The following is a 23716-nucleotide window of genomic DNA, read 5'->3' on the forward strand; positions in this document are numbered from 1 at the left end:
TCGATAGGGTGGAGTGGGAGTACCTGTGGGAGACGTTGGAACGGTTTGGGTTTGGGGAAGGGTTTATTAAGTGGGTGAAGTTGCTCTACTCGGCCCCGACGGCGAGTGTAGTGACAAACGGGAGGAGGTCGGAGTATTTCGGGCTCCACCGAGGGACCAGGCAGGGATGTCCCCTATCCCCCTTACTTTTCGCACTGGCGATTGAACCGTTGGCGATGGCACTGAGGGGTTCAGGGGGGTGGAGAGGACTGACTAGGGGAGGTGAGGAACATCGGGTATCGCTGTATGCGGATGATCTACTGCTGTACGTGGCAGACCCAGAAGGGGGAATGCCGGAGATAATGGAACTATTAGCAGAGTTTGGGGACTTTTCGGGGTACAAACTAAATTTGGGCAAAAGCGAGGTTTTTGTGATACACCCGGGGGACCAGGGAGAGAGTATTGGGAGACTCCCCTTCAAGCGAGCAGGAAAGAGCTTTAGGTACTTAGGGGTGCAGGTGGCAAGGAACTGGGGGACCCGCCACAAGTTGAACTTTTCCAGGCTGGTGGAACAGATGGAGGAGGAATTTAAGAGGTGGGACATGGTACCGCTGTCGCTGGCGGGGAGGGTGCAGTCAATCAAAATGACGGTCCTCCCAAGGTTCTTGTTTTTATTTCAGTGCTTGCCCACCTTCCTCCCTAGGGCCTTCTTCAAAAAGGTGACGAGTAGCATCATGAGCTACGTGTGGGCGCACGGCACCCCAAGGGTGAGGAGGGTCTTTTTGGAGCGGAGTAGGGGCAGTGGAGGGCTGGCACTACCCAATCTCTCGGGGTATTACTGGGCGGCAAATGTGTCGATGGTGCGCAAGTGGATGATGGAAGGGGAGGGGGCAGCTTGGAAACGAATGGAGAGGGCGTCCTGTGGCAACACAAGCCTGGGGGCCCTAGTAACGGCACCATGGCCGCTCCCCCCCACGAGGTACACCACGAGCCCGGTGGTGGCGGCCACCCTCAAGATATGGGGGCAGTGGAGGCGACACAGGGGGGAAATGGGAGGTCTGTTGGCGGCGCCAATAAGAGGGAACCATAGATTCATCCCGGGGAACATCGACGTGGGATTTCAGAGCTGGTACAGGGTGGGCATACGGCAGCTGAAGGACCTGTTTATAGAGGGGAGGTTTGCGAGCCTGGGAGGGCTGGAGGAGAAGTTTGAGCTCCCCCCGGGAAACATGTTCAGATATTTACAAGTGAAGGCATTTGCTAGGCGGCAGGTGGAGGGGTTCCCCCTGCTCCCCAGTAAGGGGGCGAGTGATAGGGTGCTCTCGGGGGTCTGGGTCGGAGGGGGGAGGATATCGGACATCTACAAGATAATGCAGGAGGCGGAGGAAGCATCAGGGGAGGAGCTGAAAGCCAAGTGGGAAGGGGAGCTGGGAGAGCAGATAGAAGACGGGACATGGGCGGATGCACTGGAGAAGGTCAATTCTTCCTCCTCGTGTGCGAGGCTGAGCCTCATTCAATTTAAGGTGCTGCATAGAGCTCACATGACGGGGACAAGGATGAGCCGGTTCTTTGGGGGTGAGGACAGGTGTGTCAGATGTCTGGGAAGCCCAGCGAACCATGTGCATATGTTCTGGGCATGTCCGGTGCTGGAAGGGTTCTGGAAGGGGGTGGCAAGGACGGTGTCGAAGGTGGTGGGGTCCAGGGTCAAACCAGGATGGGGGCTTGCGATCTTTGGGGTCGGGGTAGAACCGGGGGTACAGGAGGCTAGGGAGGCCGGAATACTGGCCTTTGCGTCCCTAGTGGCTCGACGAAGGATATTAATTCAATGGAAGGACGCGAGGCCTCCAAGCGTTGAAACTTGGATTAACGATATGGCTAGCTATATTCAGCTAGAAAGGATCAAATTTGCCCTGAGAGGGTCGGTACAGGGATTCTCCAGGCGGTGGCAACCTTTCCTTGACTTTTTAGATCAGAGATAGGCGTTCGGGGTCGTGGCAGCAGCAACCCGGGGGGGGGGGGGGGGGGGAGGGGGGGGCAGCAATGGTCGTGGGGGGACATGCACGACTGTAACGCGGGCAAGTCTGCTCGCTGCTCATGTCTGAAACTGTAGGCTGCCTTGTTTGTTAAGTTGTTGCTTGGGGGGGGGGGGGGGGGGGGGGGAGGACTGGTGCGCGCGAGAGGGCGGGCGAGGGAGGGATATTTGCCTAGAGGGATTGTGTTGTAAATAATTTAAAAATTAGTAGGGGTAAATGTCGGTATGGAAAAACTCTTTCAATAAAAATTATTATTAAAAAAAAAAAAAGTTGGCTTCTGTGTTTTCTGACAAAAACAAGAATAACCATGTTGGCTGTCAAACATGCAACTTTTCTAAGGTGATGTTTCTGTCAGCAACTACTTGCCTTGACACAGAACCTTTAGCATAGAATACCGACAATGTGCTTTATGGGGAGGAAAATAATGGGGGAGTTACTAGAAGCAGCAGAAGATTATAGAGATGGAAATTAAGGAGACTTTTAAAGGCAGATGGAAAAAGAGTGTGCAGGTGTCTAGAGAGAAAGATCTAGAGGGTCTGAGACTGTTGAAAGTTCTTCAGTGGATGGGAAATGCACAAAAGAGCTAAGATAGAGGCCAATGGAGGGGATGTCAGCCTAAGAAACTGCAGAGTGTGGTAGGACAACGTCAGAGGGATTTATAGATGAAGACAAAATATTTGGGGCAGCACGGTGGCACAGTGATTAGCACTCCTGATTCACAGCGCCAGGGGCCATGTTTAATTCCGGCCTTGGTTTTAATAATAATAACCTTTTATCGTCACAAGTATGAAGTTACTGTGAAAAGCTCCTAGTCATCACATTCCGGCACCTGTTTGGGTAAGCGGGTACGAGAATTGAACTTGCGCTGTTGGCCTTGTTCTGCATCACAAACCAGCTGTCTGTGGTGATATAAATCTCTGTATATACACAAGGGGTTAATGTAAATACACTATAACTAAGTAACCACTAAAGGGAGCACCAGAGATGTCATGACATGCAGGCATACAGCCACTGGTTCATTACAACAGGACACAACCAATGGGTAATCAGGACACCCAGAGGTAGCATTACCACAAGGGGGCACTTCACAACCCATATAAAAGGACAGGGCACAAATGCTCTGCCTCTTTCCACATCTAGAGAGTTAGACAGGGTTGATCAGCAGCATCACACCCCAGCACGTGGCTTAGAGCAGGCTGGTAAAGATAGACTGAGTTACTACAGCTAGATTAGCAGGGAGTCAAACGAATTTAAGAACTGTTAATAGTTCAATAAAAAAGTTGAACTCATTTCATAGTCTGGAGCTTCCTTTGTCAAAGAATACGTAGAGGAAGCAGCTTATGCTACAGAAAGCAGCATAACACAACACTGTCTAGCCCACTTTGCTACTTAATCAAAAACCTGGTTTAGCTGAGAAGGCAGATGAAGGTAATGCAGTTAATGTGTCTATGGACTTCCAAAACTTTGATAAAGTATTACAATAACAGGCTTATCAGCAAAGTTGAAATAAAAAAAGTGAATGGCAGCAATACAAAATTGGTTGAGTGGCAGGGAAAGAGACAGTAATGGGAAATGGCTGTTTCTTGGACTGGACCACTTCATTTCTTGATATACAATAATCACGTTGACTTGGGTGTAGATGGCATAATTTCAAAAAATTGCAGATGACACAAAACATGCATGTACAGTGTACTGTGAAGAGTGTAGTTACAGACTTAAGAGGATATAGATAGGCTGGTAGAACAGGCAGGCATGTGGCAGATAAAATTTAGTGCATAGAAATGCAAATTCATACATTTTGGTAGAAGCAAAAAGGAGAACCAGTAAAAATTAAAAGGTTCAATTCTAAAGGGGATGCGAGAAGCGAAAGACACTTATTGGAAGGTGGCTAGTTCAGAAAGCAGTTCAAAAGGCATAAAAGATGCTAGAATTTATTAATTGAGGTATAGAGTACAAAAGCAAGAAAGTTATGATGAACCTTTAGAAAACACTTGTTTGACCTTAACTGGAATACTGTGTCCAATTTTGGCCATTGCACTATAGGAAGAGTGCAAAGATTTTAAGAGGATGATCAGAAAAGATAATGAGAATTGTTACAGGGATGAGGAGCTTGATTATTATAATAATAATAATAACCGTTTATTGGCACAAGTAGGCTTACACCAACACTACAATGAAGCCACTGTGAAAATCCACCATTCGCCACATTCTGGCGCCTGTTCGGGTAAGCTGATACGGAAATTAAACCTGCGCTGCTGGCCTTGTACTGCATCACAAACCAGTTGTCTAGCTCACTGTGCTAAACCAGCATAAGATTGGAGAAACTGGGATTGCCCTGCTTATAGAAGATGATTGAGAGGAGATTCAATAAAGACGTGTTCGATCATGAAGGATTGAGACAGAGTAGGTAAGAGAGGAACTTCCCATCAGCAGGAGGGTCAGGAATCAGAGGACAGACATTTAAAGTAACTGGCAAAAGAAAAAAGGGTGACATAAAGAAAAACATTTTCTACTGCGAGTAGTTACAATCTGGAATGTACTGCCTCAAAATGTAGTGGAAGCAGGTTAAATCAGAACTTTCAAAACCAAACTGCTTAAGCACCTGAAGGGAAAGAATTTGAAAGGCTACTGGAAAAGGGTATGGGAGGGGGACTAGATAAATTATCCCTGCAGTGACTTGGCACAGGCTGAATTGTCTTCCTTCTGTGTTGGATGATTGTGTGAAGAGATAGAGAAATACAGCACAGAACAGGCCCTTCGGCCCACGATGTTGTGCCGAACTTTTGTACTAGGTTAATCATAGAATTTTGGACACAAAGGGCAATTTATCATGACCAATCCACCCAACCTGCACATCTTTGGACTGTGGGAGGAAACCGGAGTACCTGGAGGAAACCCACGCACACACGGGGAGGATTTGCAGACTCCACACAGACAGTGACCCAAGTTGAAATCGAACTTGGGACCCTGGAGCTGTGAAGCAATTGTGCTATCCACAATGCTACCGTGCTGCCCTTAAGAAGAAATTAATCTACACTCCATTATTCTACCCTAATCCATGTACCTATCCAATAGCCGCTTGAAGGTCCCTAACGTTTCTGACTCAACTACTTCCACAGGCAGTGCATTCCATGTCCCCACTACTCTCTGGGTAAGGAACCTACCTCTGACATCCCCCCTATATCCTCCACCATTTACCTTAAATTTATGTCCCCTTGTAATGGTGTGTTCCACCCGGGGAAAAAGTCTCCGACTGTCTACTCTATCTATTCCCCTGACCATCTTATAAACCTCTACCAAGTCGCCCCTCATCCTTCTCCGTTCTAATGAGAAAAGCACCCTCAACCTTTCCTCATAAGACCTACTCTCCATTCCAGACAACATCCTGGTAAATCTCCTTTGCACCTTTTGCAAAGGTTCCACTTCCTTCCTAAAATGAGGTGACCAGAACTGCACACAGTACTCCAAATGTTTGCTCATTCTCCCAGTGCCTGCATGGGTTTCCTCTGGGTGCTCCAGTTTCCTTCCACCATCTAAAGATGTTCAGGTTAGGTGAATTGGCCATGCTAAATTGCCCCTTAGTGTAAAAAAAAGTTTGGTGGGGTTACGGGAATAGGGCGGTGCCTAGGTGGGGTCCCTTCAGAGGTTCCGTACAGACTCAACTACTGGTTGGTTTAGCTCACAAGGCTAAATCGCTGGCTTATAAAGCAGACCAAGCAGGCCAGCAGCACGGTTCGATTCCCGTACCAGCCTCCCCGGACAGGCGCCGGAATGTGGCGACTGGGGGCTTTTCACAGTAACTTCATTGAAGCCTACTCGTGACAATAAGCGATTTTCATTTCATTTTCATTTTAATGGGCTGAATGGCCTCCTGCACTGTAGGGATTCTATTCTATGATTTCAAAACTGATGTATGGACAGAGATCACTTTGCAGAGTGGGACGTAGTAAGTTTGTGTCCTCACAGCTTATTTTTCCATCCAGTTTTGCGTCATCAGCGAACTTGTATACATTATACTTGGTTCCTTCATCAATGTCATTCATATAGATTATTATTGCTAAGGCCCCCAGCACAGATTCTTCCTGCACCTCCCTAGTAACAGCTACCAACCCTAAAAATGGCTGATTGCTGTCTGCCCTTACCCAAACAATCCTCTGTCCATGTTAATATACTACAACAACTCCTTATCTTATGCAGCAACCTTTTATGTGGCACCTTGCCAAATGCATTTTGAAAATCCAAATAAACAACATCCATTGGTTTTATTTTATCTGCCCTGCTAGTTTCCCCTCAACTAACACTAATAAATTTGTCAAACCTGGTTTCTGACTGATAAAAGATTGTTGACGCGGCCTTATCACATTATGATTTTCTAATTGCCCCTTTATCTCTTGCTTTCTAATGAGTTGCAGCATTTTCCAGACGAGTGATGTTAGGCCAACTGGCCGTAGTTCTGTGTTCCCCATCTCCTTCATTTGTTACCTTCCAACACACTGGGAGCATTTCAGAATCTGGGGGTCATCAACCAAAACTTGTGTTCTGATATTGTTTACTCTGAAAGTGGTATATTTAATCCTTTTTACCTCTGATCTGGCCTAAATCTTGCATCTGTTGATGGGAGAAACTCTTTCAAAACGGGATCCAATTCATTCAGCTCAATAGCAAATCTTGTGAAACCATAATACATCTCACTGTCTGTCGGCATGGAGCCTGTGGAGTTAAACAAATGTTTATGTACTAAAATAAATGTACCTTAAAGTCTTTGGCATTCAAATGCACAGATATCACGTTATCTTCATTACAACTAAATTACTGAAGACCTAAATATTTAACCTGATCCATTATCTGTTATGCAGAACTAAATAGATCATAAATCACCAGGAATAAAGATTTTGCAGCTGTAAAAGGTTGGTATCCAATTTACCATTCACTTGCCACAGTTCAACAATTCATTTGTTAAACTAAGCAAAATGTTTTGTGTAACTTTAAATAAAACTTACATATTTTATTCCTGACAAAATGTTGACTTATCATAGAATTTACAGTGCAGAAGGAGGCCATTTGGCCCATCGAGTCTGCACCAGCTCTTGGAAAGAGCACCCTACTTAAGCCCACGCTTCCACCCTATCTCTGTAACCCCACCTAACCTTTTTGGACACTAAGGGCAATTTATCATGGTCAATCCACCTAATCTGCACATCTTTAGACTGTGGGAGAAACCGGAGGAAACCCACACAGACACGGGGAGAACATGCAGACTCCGCACAGAGTGACCCAAGCCGGGAATTGAACCTGGAACCCTGGAGCTATGAAGCAAATGTGCTTTACACTGTGCTACCATGCTGCCCATTTACATAACCAACATCAGTTTAGGCTGACAAAACATAAAACAAACATTCTGAACAAAATGAAACAACAATATTGCAGAACAAATATCTAAAGTTATTCAGTAAATGGGGGACTACAGCAATAATATATATACATCACTGTGTGTCATGTATGCTGTGTCTACTATTCATGCTGATCTGTTGGTAGATTTTCTTCTTTCTTATCAAGGATGTATTTACACTGCAGGATGGCCATCATCATGAAGCAATTTCTGTTTTGAATATATGCTAAACTTAATCCAGAATCAGGGAACGACCAAACTCAGCAAACCCAATTCCCTGGAGGAGAAAGGTTGTATTGTAAAGATGATACATTGCTTTTGTCAAACCTCTCATATAAAGAGGTCAAGAGAACTTTTTAAAATAATGATTGGGCAGGAAGATAGAGGGTGGAGAGCCTGCCTCCATCCGATTAAGTCCAAGACAGGAAGGATCAGGGATGGCCTTCTCACCTGGAGCCAATTGAGGCTTTTAAGTGGCCACTTAAGGGCCTCATCCTACTTCTGTTGTATTTAACCAGCGACAGCGGAGGTCATGTCACATGGGCCTACTGCCAGGAATATCCTGGAGGGTAGACCTTGTAGGGGACACCCCACTTTGCTGGGCACTCTGTGCTCCATGGAGACACTGCCTGCAGAAATTGAGGGGGAGGGAATAAGACACTCCTCTCACCTTCAAATCAATCCTCTCCCCTCTTGCTCACCCACAGGGGCCTCCCTCTATGGCCTTGGTGAACCCGTCCTATTCACCTTATTCCTGGGGCTCCATAACCAATCCTCTGCTTAGGCCGTACTGCATTACCAGCAGTGGCCACTGCTCCCCGTGGCGCTGCTGCTACTGGAAAATTGCTGGCCAGTCAGGAATATCCATCTCACACTAGAATTTCTGGGGAAAATTCCCCTCACAAGAGCCAAGAAGTCCAACGGCAGAAGCTCTGCACAGAAGGGACCCCATTGTGCCTTTTGAAAATTGCCTTGGCAGGATTGCCCCCGGTTTTCCAGCCGATAAATAGGCCTCTGCTGCAACCATTGAACTTTGTCCACATCTGTAAACATCTACATTTCGAAAAGGTAGACTGAGGAGGCACAAGTGTTTATCTGAGTAGCATAAGAAATAGAAGCAGGAGGAAACCATATGGTTCCAAGAGTCTGCTTTGCCATTTCGCACAGATCTTCTGCCTCAACTCCACTTTCACTTGAATTCTTGAGAGATTAATAATCTATCAATCTCAGACTTGAATAAACTCCATGATGGAGCACCCTAAATGATCAACCCCCCCCCCCCCCCCCCCCCCATCCTGAGGCTGTTCTATATTCCCCAGCCAGGAGGAGTAACCTCTCAGTGTCTACCCTGTCAAGCCTCATCAGAAACTTGTACATTTCAATGAAATCACCCCTCATTCTTCTGAACTCCAGAGAACACACAATCAAATGAATCAGCCTCACATTGTAGAAAAAGCTTCCTATTGTAGAACACTCCTCTCATCTCAAGCCACCAGGTTTCTGAACCTTTGCTGTAGAGCCTTCAAGTCAAATATATCCTACTATAAATATGGAGACATAACTGTGCACAGTACTCCAGGTGGTCACAATTGCTTATTGCAAGTGCATGAAGCTCTTTCCTGGACCAGACAGCTCAAGTTGCAGCCAACCAGTTGCTTATCAATGTAAACTCAAACTGAAGTTACACATGTCAGACATGTATCTGCAGTGTAGATACACTTCCTTTATTATTCTATGTTCTAACTGCTATTCAACTGTCATATTTGTAATGTTCTTGTTGGATGGCCTGATTTATATTACAAGAACACTAAAGCTATAAATGATTTATTAACATTAACTGTGGGTAAATTATATATAAAACAGATGAATAACAGTAAGATCAAGCAACCTCTCTCCAGCTTCCTCCAGCCAGTCTGAGGGATCACCTGACTCTAACATTCATTCATATACTAATGAGACTCCTAGTGGTCAGTCGGTGAATCATAACACAACCATGATATCACTACAGTATTATGCAAAACCTTTTCCCTAATTTCCCTAATCAAAAATGTACTTTATTTTTAAAAAAACAAAGGTGTCCTAAATCACAAAATACCCAAGGATTTAAGTGCTTACTGTGGAAATTTGATCTACATATTGAAACTATAATTGAAAATGCGAATGGCAATGAGGAGGTGGTGGTGGGGGTCTCAAAATAGGATACATCATGTTGTTGCTCTGAATGGCATTCCTAGCCATCACTAATTGTATTAGTTCATACCCTATATATTGAACTCAAATGTTGCACCATGATATATCACTCATCAGTGAATTCACCTGGTCTCCATGTGCATTTGGCAGAGGGTGCAACTCCACAATACAGCCCTTCGTGCCACTTGCCAAACAGTCGACGTACTATCTTCCCTTCCTGATCCATCACAAGTCCTTGGACCTCATTTACGTTTGAGCTCCAGTAACTTCCCTTTACAAATGAAGGGAAGAAATATGATTATTTAATAACCCAATATTGATTCATTTAATATTCATGATGTTCTATTTTTGAATTAAGGCAATCGTTTTTCTTCTACAACTGCATATTTAAGTTTATTTTTGCTACTGCAAAGAGAAATGTATTAAATATGTAATGTGCTTCAAACATGTTCAAACATGCACATGGTGCACAATCTGGGTGGAATCTTACCATATTTTCTCAATCAGGTTCAGACTGAAAACTGGCATGTATCTCTCCAGTCACATAGACCAGTTTTCACTCCAGATCTGGAGCTTCTTTAAAGAAAAAATGAGTGGCCATGGTTTACTCTGGCGGGGAAATGCCTGATTCAGCTGGCATCTGGCTCCATAGAGATCGGGGTGCCATTTAAAGATGAGAACTGAAACTGAACAGTCCCCAGCTCCCACCATGGAGATATTGGGGGCTCCTCCTCTCCACCCCGGCGGAAGTATCGCAGGCGTCCCCCCCCCAATGCTTGTAAGTTTCTGCCTCATGGTCTGCTCTCCACCCCTCCCCATCACGTTTATGGAACCCCACACAACACATTATTGGAAACTTTCCCCCCTAACCAATGGGGCTCCGATAAGGCACACCCTAGCCCTAGCCCCAGCACAGGGTACAACTGGCAACCCTCAGTGCCAACCTGTGCCCTGGGGCAGTGCCCTCCTCCCTGGGGCTATACTTACCTTTGCGCCCCGGAAGTATCCTCCCGACTCTCGTTTTTACAAAGCTGTTGTAAACCTCAACGACGTGTGTATGAATACTTTGTAAGGGGGATCATGTGGTGGGGAGACCCGTTAATAATATAATTTATTATAATCCATTCGTATTAGGTTCCTGTCCTTTGTGGGCATGAACCTTATGACGTTGCCAACGAGGGGCAGGGAAAATTGGGAAACACGATCTCTCTGGAGAGCTTCCCGATTCTGTCCAGATTTTCTGTCCATGTCGCTGTTCTCTCAATAGTGATTGTGGGAAGAAAACGTCAATAATTCCAATGTTGAAGCATTATTCTTAAATGCACTATAAGTAAGTGGGATCAAATTGAGGAGCAGTCTTTTCTTTATACAAATGATATGGAGAGAAAAGGGAATAAGAAGGTGAAGGCAGCCAGTATTGACGAGGACACATTGTATACGCAAAGAAAAAAAGCCTGCAGAAAAATGTATTAGGATGCCATTATTATACAGTGGTTGTGCTTCCACTGTTAGCTCTATTTAGTCCTCTCCTATCTAATCATTTTCCAGAATAGCTTCCTTTGTGCGCAGAATGTGCCATATTACACCAGTAGTGAAAGAATGTCACAGCATGGTAGTCTCAGACAATGCATAGACCAAGCAAAGCATTTCTAATACCAAAACCAAACTGCACTTTATAATCCCCGAAATTTAATGTTATTATGCAATAGATCAAAATGAAATAGTTATGGATAAAAGGCACGCTTGAAAAACATTTTCTCAGAGAAAGAATTAGACAACATTTTTCATGCATACAATGAAGAAGTCTTTTTATACTAATGGAAATGTATCTTTTTTACCTTAATGAAGGTCAGTTTGCAAATGCATGCATTGTTCTTTGTGTTTCTAACAGTGATTTCTCCATAGTGTTCTATCCAACGGCGCCCACTAAGGATGTTGTGTATACAGGTGGTAACTTTGTTCCATTCAAAATGATCACCGTATCTAAAATATCAAGTAATAATTCTGAAATTAGAATTTAGCCGGTTGCAAAGACATGAAGAAATATAATACAGATGTATTTTCCTAGTTCAACTGATTAGGATGACAAATAAAATAGTAAACACCATAAAAAGGGAATAGGAAAAGAAAGTTGCAAGGGATATCAAATTCATTGCAAAAGCTTTTACAATTAATTACATTGAGAGAACAAAGGTAATCCAATGAAATGTGCCTCTGATGATAATAATAATCTTTATTAGTGTCACAAGTAGGCTTACATTAACAATGCAATGAAGTTACTGTGAAAATCTGGTAATGCTGTCAATGAAAGTAAGGAAAAGGCAGGTGTACTAAATACTAAATAACTATTAGCTTCAGTACTTACAGTAGAGGAACAGGTCAGAAGATCTGGCTCTTTGTTTCTCATTTCCTTTACCATTGTCCCTCTGAATTTTCTATAGTCAGCCTGGTCCTCAATGTATTATCAAAATAAAATCTGACATATTCGCCCTCTTTCATTTTCCTCTTGCTCTCCATCTTTTCTGTCATCCGGAACTCTGGATTTTGGTTGCCCTACTTTTCTCCCCTTTGGGAATGTACCTTAACTGTACCTGAACCATCTCTTCTTCAGGCAGTTCATTGTTCTGTACAGTTTTGTCTGACAATCTTTCATTTCAATTTACCCAGCACAGGTCTGTTCTCAACCCACTGAAATTTGTCCTCCTCCAATTAAGTATTTTTACATTAGATTGCTCTGAGTCAATTTCCATGGCTAATCTAAACCTTATGATATGTTGATCACAGTTCCCTAAATATATCTCCACTGAAATTTGATTCACTTGACCCACCTCATTCCCCAGATCCGTCAATGCTTCGTTCCTTATTGGACTGGAAACATACTGATCGAGAAAATTCTCCTGAAAGCTCTTCAGAAACTCTTCTCTTTCCCTGACCTTTACACTATTGCTATTCCAGTTTATCTAATGACAATAGACTACCCAACCACTGGAAACAGCTTCTCATAATTTATCCTGTCAAGCACCTCAGAATCTTATACCTTTCACTGAGATCACCTCTCATTCTTTTAAAGCCCAGAGGTCCTGGGTACATTCTACTCAACCTCATTGTAGGATCACCCTCTCGTTTCATGAATCAATTTAATGCACATTCTTTGTTAGATAAGGAGACTAAAACTGCACACATTACTCCACGTGTGGTCTCACTAAAGCCAATTAATAATAATCTTTATTGTCACAAGCTTACATTTACACTGCAATGAAGTTACTGTGAAAAGCCAAGACTTCCTTTATCTTGTATTCTAACCCCTTTGCAATAAAGGTCAACATACCAATTGTTTGCTGTATCTGCAGGTTAATTTGGTTTCTTGTATGAGAATACATAAATCCCTCCGAACACTGACATTTAAAAGTTGCTCAACATTTAGAAGATATTCTATTTTTCTATCCTTCCTACCATAGTGAATAACCTCATATTTGCTCACATTTTACTCCGTTCAACACCTTATTGTCCACTCACTTAACCTCTCTATATCTCTTTGCAGCCTCTTTGCATCCTGCTTATGGATAACATTCCCACCTACCTCTGTATTGTCAACAAGACATTACTTCGAGTTCCTTCATCTAGGTCATTAATGTGAATTGCAAATGACTATGGCCTGAGCACTGATCCTTGCAGCACCCCATTAGTTACAATGCTGCTTTCATCCCAAATCTCTGCTTTCTGTTTGTTAATCAATTATCCCCACATATTAATATATCATCCCCAACTCCAAGAACCCTTACTGTGTGCAATAGATCTTTTATGTGGCATCCTGTCAAATGCCTTTCGGAAACCCAAATATGCTACATTCACTGTTTTTTCTTTATTTACCCTGCCAGTTACATCCATTATAACGTCTAATAAATTTATCAAACTCAATTTCTCATTCATAAAGTCATGTTGTCTCCACCTAATCACATTATGATTTTCTCAGTGCCTTGCAAACACCCCTTCAAATAATTGATTACAGCATTTTTTTTGATAACTGATGTCAGGCTAACTGGTCTGTGGTTCCCCATTTACTCTTTCCCTCCTTTCGTGATTGACCCTGCTACATATGCCAACTTCAACCCACTAGCAGAATTTAGGTAGTTTTGGAAGATTGCAACCAGTGCATCTACAATATCTGCAGCAGTGTCTGTTAGAACTCTGGGATGTAGACCGTTAGGCCCAGTGGTTTTGTCAGCTTTTACTCCCATTTGTTGTTTGAATACTTTTCCTCTACGGCCATTAATTACGTTAAGTTCTTCACTCCTATTAGCCCCTTGGTTAACCACTACTTTTGGTATTTTTGTTGTGCCTTCTACTGTGAAAACAGACACAAAATATATTTTTAATGTCTATGCCATTTCCTAAATCCCCATTACAATTTTTCCTATCTCAGCCTTTAAGAGTCTAATGTTTATTACTACTACTCTCTTTCTTCCTACATCCTTATAGGAGCTTTTATAATTTCAGCTGGTCAAAGCCTAGAGTACAAATGTAGGTAGGTCATGCTAGAACTGTATAAAGCATTAATTAGATCACAGCTAAGAGTACTGCATATATTTCTGGTCAAGTGCTTCCTAGAAAGTGAAGTGGCAGCCCTCTGGGTTGTTCTTTCAAGGAAGCATTGAGAACAAAGAGGCAGATACATTAAAAAATTACGGTAAGGGAAACAGCTGTTACCCTGAGTTAATGGATCCCTGCAGGGCTATAAAAATAAACAATCTGATTATGCCCTTGAAATTCTATTGACCTGTCAATCAAAAGGTTTTTCGCAGGCAATGGAGTGTGAAATTCAATGTAAACAATCCAGTTCATAGCATTGAGCATCCTAGGAATACACATAGACTTCTGCATTTCAAAAGGCAATGAAATAGGGAGAGCAGCCAAAGGAGCCCCATACCAGGGAATACCCCTCACCTGAGCCCCTCCAACCCAGCACAAGCCTCCCTGACTCCCACCTCCCACGAAGAACTCTATTTGGCACTCTGGCAGCAATTGTTGGGTGGGTACTTACCACCTTTGTACACACCTAAAGTACACAGTCAGCTAACAGGCATCACAATTAGGTTTAGCACTATAACATTTTGAGCAGGCGACCATTAAACACTTAAAAGTCGTTTGCTGCATGTGACACATGGTTAAACATTTGAACAAACTAAGAAATATGAAATGCAAATTAAAACAGAGAATACTGGAAAACCTCAGCAGATCTGGCAGTATCTGTGGAGAGAGGAAAAAACAGAGTCAACGTCTCAAATCCAACATTAACTCTGTTACTCTCTCCACAGATACCTCCAAACCTGCTGAGCTTTTTCAGCTTGTTTTGTTTGTACTTACGATTTCCAACGTCCGCAGTATTTTGCTTTTATTTTAAATATGAAACTCACTTGGGTAGAATGACATTCACTCTTCCTATTGGAAGTATTTCCATAGATTTTCCCCAAAATTTATTCTTCCATCTGATATCTGAAAACAGTGGGAAGTTTGATGATAATTAATACTCAAAGCATATATTTTCTTAGAGATACATATCATTGCATCTTAATTTTACACTGAACAAGAGATGGGTTTGTGACCTTGTTTACAAATGAAGAACATGAAAAGGAATTTCTTGCCACTGAGTGGGAGACGGAACCAGAGTTTGCTGTCAAAGTAACGAAGTACATAATGTCACAGGAACCCTGATAATAAAGAAACATTGGGAGTAGCATGCGCCAGTGTCAATCCTAACTCTGGTGTCATGCCTGATATTTGAAATAGGTATCACGCTTACAACTAGAATCATAGAATGGTCCAACAGACTGCCAACTTGTGGTGGCCATTCGATCCATGGTCCCATTGCTGTGCACATTTCCACCCCTTTAAGCATTTGTCCAATTCCTTTTTTTGAGATGATGTGGAGATGCCGGCGTTGGACTGGGGTGAGCACAGTAAGAAGTCTTACAACACCAGGTTAAAGTCCAACAGGTTTGTTTCAAACACGAGCTTTCGGAGCACGGCTCCTTCTTCAGGTGAATGGAAAGGCTTGTTCCAGAAATGTTTATATAGACACAGTCAGAGATGCCCGGAATGCGAGCACCTGCAGGCAATCAAATCATCAAAGATGCAGAGAGAGAGGTAACTCCAGGTTAAAGAGGTGTGAATTGTCCCAAGCCAGTTCAGTCGGTAGGCCTCTGCAAGTCCAGGCTTGTTGGTGGGGGCCGAATGTAATGCGACATGAATCCCAGATCCCGGTTGAGTCCGCATTCATGCGTGCGGAACTTAGCTATAAGTTTTTGCTCAGCAATTTTGCGTTGTCGCGTCTCCTGAAGGCCTCCTTGTAGAATGCTGACCCGGAGATCAGAGGCTGAATGTCCTTGACTGCTGAAGTGTTCCCCAACTGGAAGGGAACAGTCCTGCCTGTTGATAGTCGCACGATCTCGGCACTCTACACCAGCATCCCCCATGACGACGGCATTGCTGCAACAGCCTCAGTCCTCAACACCGACAACTGCCAATCTCCAGACGCAATTCTGCAACTCATCCGTTTCATTCTAGACCACAACGTCTTCACCTTCGACAACAAATTCTTCATCCAGACGCACGGAACAGCCATGGGGACCAAATTTGCACCTCAATATGCCAACATCTTCATGCACAAGTTTGAACAGGACTTCCTCACCACACAGGACTTTCAACCGATGCTATACACCAGATACATCGATGACATTTTTTTCCTTTGGACCCACGGCGAGACATCACTGAAACGACTACACGATGACATCAATAAGTTCCATCCCACCATCAAACTCACCATGGACTATTCTCCAAATTCAGTTCCATTCTTGGACACACTCGTCTCCATCAAGGACGGTCACCTCAGCACCTCGCTTTACCGCAAGCCCACAGATAATCTCACGATGCTCCACTTCTCCAGCTTTCACCCGAAACACATTAAAGAAGCCATCCCCTATGGACAAGCCCTCCGTATACACAGGATCTGCTCAGACAAGGAGGAGCGCAACAGACACCTACAGATGCTGAAAGATGCCCTTGTACGAACGGGATATGGCGCTCGACTCATTGATCGACAGTTCCACCGCGGCACAGCAAAAAACCGCACCGACCTCCTCAGAAGACAAACACGGGACACCACTGACAGAGTACCCTTCGTCGTCCAGTACTTTCCTGGGGCGGAGAAACTACGACATCTTCTTCGCAGCCTCCAACACATCATCAGCGAGGATGGACATCTTGCCAAGGTCATCCCCACACCCCCACTACTGGCCTTCAAACAACCGCGCAACCTCAAACAAACCATTGTTTGCAGCAAATTACCCAGCCTTCAGAACAGCAACCACAACACCACAAAACCCTGCCAGGGTAATCTCTGCAAGACATGCCAGATCATCGACATGGACACCACCATTACACGTGGAAACACCACCCACCAGGTACGCGGCGCATACTCGTGCGACTCGACCAATGTAGTCTACCTCATACGCTGCAGGAAAGGATGTCCCGAAGCGTGGTACATTGGCGAGACCATGCAGACACTGCGACAACGAATAAACGGGCATCGTGCGACTATCAACAGGCAGGACTGTTCCCTTCCAGTTGGGGAACACTTCAGCAGTCAAGGACATTCAGCCTCTGATCTCCGGGTCAGCATTCTACAAGGAGGCCTTCAGGAGACGCGACAACGCAAAATTGCTGAGCAAAAACTTATAGCTAAGTTCCGCACGCATGAATGCGGACTCAACCGGGATCTGGGATTCATGTCGCATTACATTCGGCCCCCACCAACAAGCCTGGACTTGCAGAGGCCTACCGACTGAACTGGCTTGGGACAATTCACACCTCTTTAACCTGGAGTTACCTCTCTCTCTGCATCTTTGATGATTTGATTGCCTGCAGGTGCTCGCATTCCGGGCATCTCTGACTGTGTCTATATAAACATTTCTGGAACAAGCCTTTCCATTCACCTGAAGAAGGAGCCGTGCTCCGAAAGCTCGTGTTTGAAACAAACCTGTTGGACTTTAACCTGGTGTTGTAAGACTTCTTACTGTTTTTTTGAGATGACTTAATCTTCTTTCAGACAGTGGTCCAGAATAAAATTCACTACATAATTGTTCTTTTTTTCTCACTCCGCCTCCATTTCTTTAGCCAATCACTTCATACCTTTATCTTCTGGTTGATGCTTCTCCTCTGGGAATGATTTCTCCTTATTTACTCATTATTCATTTTAATTTTGAACATCTCTATCTAATATTCTTGTAATCTTGTCCACTTTCAGAAAAAAATACCATTTCTATCATATTTAACTGATGCCTTTCGTCCCTCATACCCAGAAAATCTCCTCTACACACTCTCTAATATCAGGACATATTTTCTAAATTGTGGTGGGAATAATAAAGGCCAACTGAGGCGCAACAAATTGTTAATAAAGGTTTAGCATAACTTCTGTGTTTTTGTACCTTTCACCTTAGAGTCAGGAAATTTCCAGACTTGGCGCACCCACCTCAGGAGAAAGCACCAAGCTGGGAATTTCATTCCTGGAGGGGGAGAGAGGAGGTATTCTGGATTTGGCCCTCTGCCCCCAGAAATAGTTCATAGGCAGCCACAGGGGCTGCTAGGTACATAGGTGGGCTGTTTAAAAGGACTGCCTCATCACACACATGCTCCCCCTCCCTCTCCATTCCAACACATGCCTCCCACCCACCTCAAATGCCTCTCATGCCACCCACGTAAGCCTGTGCACCTCCACCTATGCTTAATAGCCCCATATATCGTCCATGCCAATGTATGACCCTTCACCCGCGCCTCATACCAAATATCAAGCTTTGGTACTTCAAAGCCCATTTAGCCAGCATACACTTAGAATGAGGTTTGACTGAGAGCCTAGGCATTAGACTGTTGAAACAGCTGTTCCCAGGGAAAACATTTCTTAATTGAAAGTTTTCGCTCTTAGATCTATTTCTCAATTGCCCATTTGCTCAATATTTATTTACACATGATAAAGAGGTGTCAAGTGTGTGCAGTTTTTTCTATTGATACTTTGAAGAGATAGTGGATTGACACTTTTATATGACTGTAGTAAAATGAAGTGTTTGTAAGAAAGTTATGGATGGTATCAAGAATGTGGGATGTTAACAAGATTAACAGTGAACAGTGAAATAAAATAAAAGAATAGTAACAAGATTAGCAGGAGGCATCGAGGTGTGAAAAAGACTATATCAGAATCATTGTTTACTAAAGATTAGTGGGACTATACATTGGTAACTTCTAAAAGCAATGACTTTGAGTGAGGTAGACAGAAGAATCCACAGAGTGGAATATTAAAGACATTGAACAATATAACTGCCAGCACCCCCAGGGGAAGCAGCCTCACAGGCCAGTTACATCTGTGATCCAAGCCACTGAGATCTATCCAGATAATATTTAGAGGCTCAGCAAATTGCAGATGTTCTCCTCTAAAAGACACATTTTTGCATCTTTGCTAAACCAGAAAAATACTTTTCCCCAGACTTGGTCAGCTAAGTGGGATTGTGAGGTAACTATAAACTGGATTTCATTGACAGAGTTGCTAAAACTGGATATTGTTTGGGAAAAGGGGGGCGGGATTCTCCAATAATGGGGCTATGTATCCACGCCTGTGAAAAAACATGGGCGAATCTCTCCGAAATTTCCTGAAGAAAGTCCAGAGCGATTCACTTACCTGGAGGGGGCCAGAAGGTGCTCCTCTCAGCTCTGGCTGCCGATACGGGGCCCTGCACTTACGGTCAGGAGCCCGTGCATGCGCACAGCTGCAGCCTGCGTCGGCCACGCCGCACGACATGGCGGACTCACACCACGGACCGGCAGCAAAAAGATGCCCCCCCCCCCCCTCCCAGAGCGCGCGTGCCTGCAGATTGGTGGCCCCCCAATCGGTAGCCTGGCCGTCCTGGAGGTGAAGGTTCACCATGCCCCCACTAGGGCGGCCGTGGACTGAGTCCGCAGCCGCCACGCCAAGTTCCCGCCGGGTGACATCATGAGAGAAACACGCCATCAGGAACTCGGCCAGTTTACGTTGGAGAATCGCCATGGCGGCCTCTTTTAATGGCCCCCGACTGGCGCTGCGAAGACCGCGCACGTGCGATTCACAGCGATTCTCCGGGGACCAGAGAATCGCGGGAGCGACGTCGGACCCGATCTTGGGTTTGACGTCCATTCTCTGCCCCCTCGTCGATCGCAATTTTGGTGTGGAGGCTCAGAGAATCCTGCCCTGGGTGTCTCAAGTGAATTTGGGGAATATGGACAGGTAACTTCAGATAACACAGTGGCTGGGATTCTCCATTTGGGTATCTAAGTGTTCATGCTATTGGAAAATCGGAAATTGGAAAAGTTCATGCTGCCACCGGGAGCAGCACAGAGGAGTTATTCACTCTATGTAAATGGGCCAGGACACTGGCCGTGTGCCTCCTGCCCGTGCCCCGTATGCTCAGGCATCTGATTCACTGGGGTCGAGATTGACGTTTTCAGGCTGAAAATCTGGAGCGGCTTTTAAGTGCTCCACGCAGCCCACACACTCAAGAGCAGCCAACAGGGTGGCTGGGAAAAGACCTACTCCCAGGTTCATGGAGGTAAACATCACCAGGATGCTGGAAGATGTGGAAGAGAGGAAGATAATCTCTTTCGCAGGGTGTGACGGAAACAGCAGCCAGCGGTGATGACCAAAGTCTGGGAGGAGGTGAAAGAGACAGCAAGTGCTGCCAACTTCACCAAGAGGCCCAGCAGGCAATGCCACAAGAAGAACAACCCCCTTTGAAAAGCTCGGTTGAGTAACCACCTGTGTGCCCCTGGCATCACTCTTGTCCTTGACCCCTTACATCTGCCCCATTTTCCCTAGATGTCAGTAACACCCCACCTGCCAGAATGTTCCACAGAACCCACCCTCCAGAAGCCCCCCCAACACATGTCCTGTCCGCTTGGGCCTTGCCCAAACATGCCAACAGCAAACCCCCAATCCCCCCACCCTGAGGAAACTGGCATGCCAGCATCTCACCATGTCCTTTATGAATCCCTTAGGGTAAAGCTGGCCATAAGTGTGGGAGAATCACGGGAGGGCCGGGCGAATCACGACACGCCGCCCTGTTACCCCCCGTTTTTCACGGCGACCGGCAATTCTCCGGCCCAGATGGGCCGAGCGGCCTGACGAACCGGATCGGTTCACGCCGGCGGCAACCACACCTGGTCGCTGCAGTCGTGAACAGCGCGCGACAGGTAAGTGTGGGGCCTGTGGGCGGAGGGAGGATCGAGCACCACGGGCGTGCTCATGAGGTCACTGGCCCACGATCAGTGCCCACCGATCGTCGGGCCGGCATCTCTAAGAGACGCACTCTTTTCCCTCCGCCGCCCCGCAAGATCAAGCCGCCATGTCTTGCGGGGGAAGCGGAGGGGAAGACGGCAACCGTGCATGCGCGGGTTGGAGCCGGCCAACCTGCGCATGCGCGGCTGACGTCACTTCGGTACCGCCGGCCGCATCATTCCCAGCGCGCCGCTTTTACGCAAGCGTCAAGGCTGGGCGTTCGGGATTAACGATCCGCCGCACCTAGCCCCCTGGGGGGGGGGGGGGGGGGAAGAGAGAATAGGGTGCGAGGAGCGGCCTCCGACACCGTTGTGAAACACTCCGGGTTTCACCTGGCGTCGGCACCCAGTCTCCCTTTGGGAGAATTTCGCTCCTGATATTTGGGTCCACACCCTTTGAGGAAAGGGCCATGGAATTTGTGGGGGAGGCTAAGGAGAGGACTGTGGCTAACATGGAGTTCGGCATGCAGTGAGGAAATGAGAGTCCAATGCAACTCCGATCTACCAACTCATCCCCCATAGAACTGTCCTTCCCAACATCTGAAGCCATGGGCGGGATTCTCCGACCCCCACGCCGGGTCGGAGAATCGCCGGGGGGGCGGCGTGAATCCCGCCCCCGCCGTCTCCCGAAGTCTCCGACACCAGAGATTCGGCAGGGACGGGAATCGCGCCACGCCTGTTGGCAGGACCCCCTTGACGATTCTCCAGCCCGCGATGGGCCAAAGTCCCGCTGCTGTCATGCTGGTCCTGCCGGCGGGAATCAAACCACCTACCTTACCGGCGGGACTAGGCGGCGTGAGCGGGCTCCGGAGTCCTGAGGGGGGGGGGGGGGGGGGTGCCCCCACGGTGGCCTGGCCCGCGATCGGGGCCCACCGATCGGCGGGCGGGCCTGTGCCGTTGGGGCACTCTTTTCCTTCCACATTCGCCAACGCCTTCACCATGGCGGACGCGGAAGTGATCCCCTCCCCTGCGCATGCGCAGGGATGATGTCAGCAGCCGCTGACGCTCCGGAGCATGCATGGACTTCTGTCGGCCGGCGAAGTCCCTTCGGCCCCGGCTGGCGTGGCGCCAAAGGCCTTTCCCGCCGGCCGGCGGGGCGCAAACCACTCCGACGCGGGCCTAGCTCCTTAAGGTTAGGGTGGCCCCTAAAGGTGCGGAGAAATCCGCACCTTTGGGGCGCCCGGCGCCGGAGTGGTTCACGCCACTCCATCCCGCCGAGACCCCCCGCCCCGCCGGGTAGGGGAGAATCCAGACCCATGTCTTTTGTTTTCCAGGATCCCATCAGTCGAGGCCAGGCTCTCTGCGGGGGGCTCCCAGCCCCCCTCAAGACCCTTGGAACACCCTGGAGCACAACTCCAGGGAAGACACTGACATCTCAGCACTGCATTCACCAGCACTATCCACCGTTGCAAAGACCATCACCTTAGTGGGAACTGTTAGTGATCAGACTCCTGGATCGCCCTCTAGTGAGCACCACACACATACCACAGAACATCAGGTGGAGGCAGGGACTGCCGAGGGAGCGGATGGTCGGAAGGCTGCCAGATCCCAGGGAAGTTGTCGCCAAGACACATGTTGCGCTTCTGGAAAAGATAATCCCATCACAAGTTCAGATGCAGATTCAATGACAGAATCTACAGGAGGGTGTATCAGCAACATTCTAGCACCTGCAAGTACAGCTGGAGGAGACTACTCGCCTTCTGGTGCAGGACATGGTACTGACAATGCGTGGCACATTAAAGAATGGCTCTGTGATGGAAGACCTGGGGCAAGAAGTCAGAGCCATGTGTCAGGACATCCAAGGCTTGGAACACACTGTGCTGTCCATGGCTGAGGCGCAGGACAAGAAGGCCCAGCCACAGGCAGACATGTCCTGGGCATGTGGACATTTCTGCAGCGCTCCAGAGCTTAGCCCACTCACAAAAGCTGAGCCTGTCTCCGAGGGGCATGACAAAAGCAAATTACCGTGGATATTGGAATCTGAATCGAAAACAGAAAATGCTGGACAATCTCAGCAGGCCTGACAGCATCTGTGGAGAGAGAACGGAGCTGACGTTTCGAGTCTGGGCGACTCTGTCAAAGCTGGAGAGAACTAGAAATGGGATGAGATTTATACTATTGTGGAGGGGAGTGGGTGCAGCAGTAGTGCTGGATAGAGGAACAGCGATGGGTGGAGATTGACAAAGATGGTATGGATAAAATAATAATAAAAGACAAAGGGACTGTAAACAATGGTGATCATGGCTAAGAAGGGAGCTGATAATGGCACATGATTTGATGCCAGAACAAAGACAAGCTGTGTGTCAAAGGACAACCTGGAAAAGGGAACAGATGGCCCTAGTGGGGTGGGATCGATGGCAGAAATGAAAATAAATTGATAGAAATAAAAATGGTGAAGGTGGAGGAGAGTGTTCAATGTCTGAAGTTGTTCAACTCAATGTTAAGTCCAGAAGGCTGTAACGTGCCTAATCGCATGTTGGGGTTCCTCTAGTTTGCGTTGGGCTTCATTGGAACATTGCAGCAGGCCAAGGACGGGCATGTAGACATGACAGCAGGACAGTGAGTTGAAATGGCAAGCGATAGGAAGGTCTGGATCCTGCTTGTGGATGGACGGAAGGCGTTCTGCAAAGTGGTCACCCAGTCTGAGTTTAGTCTCTCCAATGTAGAATTGACTGCATTGGAAGCAGCAAATGCAATAGACCATGTTGAAGGCCTTTGGATGGTGGGCAGGGAGGAGGTGTGCGTGGAAAGTTTTTACGCCGAGGTGGGTGGG

General features: G+C 46.4%; 1 protein-coding gene across 6 annotated transcripts in view; it reads right to left on the reverse strand.

The window, feature by feature from the left end:
* osbpl6 (oxysterol binding protein-like 6) overlaps window positions 1–23716 on the reverse strand; it is a 302726-nt gene that overhangs the window by 6324 nt on the left and 272686 nt on the right. For all 6 annotated transcript variants that reach the window (XM_038789304.1, XM_038789305.1, XM_038789300.1 and 3 more), the window contains 4 exons: window positions 15006–15084; window positions 11430–11574; window positions 9718–9862; window positions 6596–6722 (listed from right to left, as the gene is read on the reverse strand). In XM_038789304.1, coding sequence (XP_038645232.1) covers window positions 6596–6722; window positions 9718–9862; window positions 11430–11574; window positions 15006–15084 — 496 coding nt within the window. The remainder of the gene's footprint in view (window positions 1–6595; window positions 6723–9717; window positions 9863–11429; window positions 11575–15005; window positions 15085–23716) is intronic.

The sequence above is a fragment of the Scyliorhinus canicula genome, chromosome 2 (assembly GCF_902713615.1).
Source record: "Scyliorhinus canicula chromosome 2, sScyCan1.1, whole genome shotgun sequence".
NCBI lineage: Eukaryota > Metazoa > Chordata > Chondrichthyes > Carcharhiniformes > Scyliorhinidae > Scyliorhinus > Scyliorhinus canicula.